This window comes from Phaseolus vulgaris, chromosome 1 (assembly GCF_000499845.2).
Source record: "Phaseolus vulgaris cultivar G19833 chromosome 1, P. vulgaris v2.0, whole genome shotgun sequence".
Lineage (NCBI taxonomy): Eukaryota > Viridiplantae > Streptophyta > Magnoliopsida > Fabales > Fabaceae > Phaseolus > Phaseolus vulgaris.
In genome coordinates, this window is record NC_023759.2 from 50685887 (window position 1) to 50689978 (window position 4092).

Genomic DNA, 4092 nt, shown 5'->3' on the forward strand with positions numbered 1-4092 from the left:
CATTAATTAAGAAATCAGCTTAATTTAGTCTTCTTATACTTTTTATTCTCTGATTTAAATAATGAATCTTATAAGACAATGAATTAAATAAATAAAAAATTGTCTCAATCTAGCTTAAAACATACAATTTTTTGAAGGTGTGTTATAGGAAACCATTTGATGAAGGTGTGTTATAGGAAACCATTTGATGAAAAAGAATAAAACTTATCTTGGTAACTAGTTCAAATAATTGTATCACCATATAGTTATTTTTCAAATTACAAGGGATGCATGTCCTATAAATAGTTAGGAAATGTTACAAGTAAAGTCATTCAAATTGCAACAACACTTCTTACCTTAATTTTAAGTGTCCAATCATATTAGTGTAAACTTATTTATCTTGGTTCACCAATCACAACATATGTAACATAAAAATTGATACAAACACATATAATATACGAACACAAGCATAAACACAAAAATAAATTTCTAAAATATAAGACATGGAAACTCATAAAAACACAAATCTATATATCATATAATTATGAATTATATAAATTAACAATAAAAATTTATGTGCATAAATATCTTTCAATTTTTTTAATAAAAATATGTTTTTTATAATTTGATCCTTATTTCACGAATACGTATTTTATAAGTGTTATACACGTATCGGTATCATATATGTGTCGACATGTTCAAATCTAACATCATAACAAAAAGTTAATATTTTTTTCAAATTTTGGCATACTTTAACACAAAAACTAGTTCAAGGATCAAAATTACTCTATATTTTAGACTATTTTGTTCCCATTCAATGAAAGACCCTTAAAAAGAGAAATGAACTAAAAAGTGTAGTGAATACTAACTTTCTTAAAAATAGATATCTACATAGTTCACTAAGGAAAAGCTATGCATCAAACAAGCAAAAGAACACAAAAAGAAGATGAATCATTGAACTTTGATATCTAGAATGTTGGAGTAACTAGTAGCCTTGGGAATGGCTATGTAGAGCACACCATCCTTAACCTCAGCCTTAATATTCTCAAACTGCACATTATCTGGCAAAGCAATCCTACTGCTATATCTGCCATAACTCTTTGCAGACCATTCCTCTTCCTCTTCTTGCTGCTTCTGTTGCATCATCTCATTCTTCTTTGGTGCCTTTTCTGCTTTGACCACTAGCATCTTCTCCTCCACCCAAACTTTCACATCCTCTTTGTTCATACCAGGCATGTCAAACCTCATCTTGTATTCACTCTCTCCCTCTTTCACTTCCCATGGTGCCCTTCCCTTTCTCCTATACCCTCCCACACCCTCACTTGGCAAGGGTGATGAAGGCCACTCAAGTGTGCTAAAGGCAAAAGGGTCCTCCATCATCCTCTCCATTGTCTCCATCATCTCTTGCATTGTCCTTGCTGTAGGAAACCGATCCCACAACCCTGCTTTTGTGCAATTTCACTTGTTAATTGAATGAATACATGCACATCAAAATTAGTGCTATTTAAAGAAAAAAAAAATGGGTAATTCAGTTTGCACTTATGTAGCAAAACACTTCCACTGATTAACATGGATAAAAAACGGAGATACATATCATTTTTAAAATGTAGAATATTGATACACGGATCTATATTACTTAAATGTAGAATATTGATACACGGATCTATATTACTTAAGTATTCATGTATGTTTCAATTTTTTTAATAAAAAAATGTTTTTCATTATCAATTCAAAAAGATTTGTTATTTATTTTTGTAATAATAATAAAAATTTATGCAATAAATTTGAATTTTTATAAAATTATTGTATTTTTCTTTTTTAAAATTGTGTTAGAATCGTTCTAAAATTATAAAAAATCTAACTAATATTGTTTGAATTAGACACTTCATCGATACGTTACATGTTTTATGAGTGTCTGATACATGTGCCTAACACAAACATATCATTTAACACCGACATACAATCATACCAGTTAAGAGACGTGTCTGAATCTCGCGGACACACCATTTAAGAGATGTGTCTTAATCTCATAAACACACCATTTAAAAGACGTGTGCAAATCTCGTAGACACACCATTTAAGAGACGTGTCTGAATCTCGTAGACACACCATTTAAAAGACGTGAATCTCATAGGTTTAGACGAAGTAATAATTTAAGTCACAAACCCAAAAAAGCATAAAAAAATTGTTTGAAGGAAATTGGACTTAGCATCTAAACATATAATCATCACATATACCATGTATTGATTTTCTAATCAAAATTTGAAATTTTAGGTGGATGTTACTGAATTTTTTGATTGCAGTGTTGCTAAAGTAAATGTTGAGAAAAAAATTGGGAGTTGTAAGAATAGGGATTGAGGTAGATTACCTATTGGTGGTGCAGGGGGAAGTTTGTTTTTGGGGAGAGGATGGTGGTGGTGCTTGTTGGGTTTTGGGATGTGCTCAAGCTTTTCTCTTGCATCCCCCATCACCATCATCACTTTCACTCCCTTCATCTCCCTTCCTCTCCACTGCTCAAGATACCTTGATGTTGGAAGGTTAAGAGCCACATTAGAGGACAAAGCGTGTGCCATTTCTGAACACTCTTGTGTCTTTTGAGACAGAACAGAAGAGAAAAGTTAAGGTTGTTAACGTAAGTTATTTTGATGAAGTGGTGTGTGTATGTGGAGAAGGTAGGGCTTTTTGAAATATATAGAACAGAAATTTGGAGAAGAAGGAGGTGTAGAGAGTTCTGGAAAACACTACATCATGGGTGGGGTCGTGAGAAACGAGTACTGAATTCGAGTATTCTTTTGTTTTCCAGAATTTTCCAGGACCAGACATATATAGCTATGAGATTCAGAGACACATCTTTTAAATGATTTGTCTGTGTCATAGACACGTATCAGACACGATACTCGTAGAACATGTATTAATGAAGTGTCTAATTCAATAAATATTGTTAAAATTTTGATAAATCTAGCATAGTTCTTCTAATACAATTTAAAAAAAAAAATATATTAATTTTTTAAAATTTTAATTTTATTATATAAATTTTTAATATGATTATATAAATAAAGAATAAATCTTTTTAAACCAGCTATAAAAAAAATCTATAGATCTATGTTTCCTGTTTCCGTATCTTACATTTTAAAAATTATACATATCTCCGTATAGATAGTATATGTAGATGGAGGCACTGAAGATTCTAAGTTGTTGGATAAGCTTTTTCACCACATTTTGTGGTAAATGAGAGCCCTTGATGTTGCATATCCATGTCAATCGCGGATTTATATGTGTCTGGTTACATTCGACTCAAGATACCTCCTCAAAGTCACTGTCTTAGCTGAAATTGACAAATATTAATCCAAATATTCAGTCAGAAAATTAATGAGACTTATATTTATATATATATATATATATATATATATAGTGGTGGTTATTCAAAGTGAAATTAAGAAATTCGGATTATTAATATACAAAAACATATGATAAAAAAATATAGATTTTTAAATTTTTCTTATAGTTTTAGATTCTCTCATTTTCAAGATATTAAAACTTATGTATTATTTAAATTAATTTCTGTATAAAATAATCATTACAAAGCTAGATGCTTATCTGAAAAACTGATTTTAATTTATAAAAAAAATACCTTTTTTCTAATTTTTGTTCTGATTAAGTGTTTATGGACAATTTTACAGGAAACAGAAATACATGAGTGGCACATAAGATTCAACCATAATGGTGATAATGATTTTCCACAAATGAGGTGCTTGAATTTGAAGTTCTTTTCATGTAATAAGATTCACATATTTTAAACCACAAACTGCAAGAGCCGGTGCACTGAATAAAACTTCTCTGCTTTTTCTGCTATAAATTTCATCTACCTATCTCAATCACATCTACAAGGATTCATTTTTTAGCATATTCTTTTTTAAGATTCAGAAGCTTTATTTCACATTAAATTAATCCATATTATAATTATTAACGAAATACATGTATTTCTATGTATTCACTTTTTAAATATGTATAATTTTATTATTTTTGTGGATAATTAATTAAAAAAAATGCAGTTTATATATATATATAATTTTTTATATTAAAATAAAAGTTATTTAGTTAATTATTTATATT

General features: G+C 29.4%; 1 protein-coding gene across 2 annotated transcripts; it reads right to left on the minus strand.

The window, feature by feature from the left end:
• Positions 1-832: 832 nt before the first annotated feature.
• On the minus strand, positions 833-2827 carry LOC137815219 (small heat shock protein, chloroplastic-like). Of its 2 annotated transcripts, none has more exons than XM_068618307.1 (2): positions 2348-2827; positions 833-1421 (listed from the first exon to the last, which is right to left on the minus strand). In XM_068618307.1, exons 1-2 carry the CDS (start codon positions 2550-2552, stop codon positions 931-933), a joined length of 696 nt encoding a protein of 231 aa, XP_068474408.1. In that variant the 5' UTR covers positions 2553-2827; the 3' UTR covers positions 833-930. The 2 variants fall into 2 exon arrangements, with proteins under 2 accessions (XP_068474408.1, XP_068474407.1); XM_068618306.1 differs by having other exon boundaries at positions 833-1424; positions 2348-2776.
• Positions 2828-4092: the final 1265 nt, after the last annotated feature.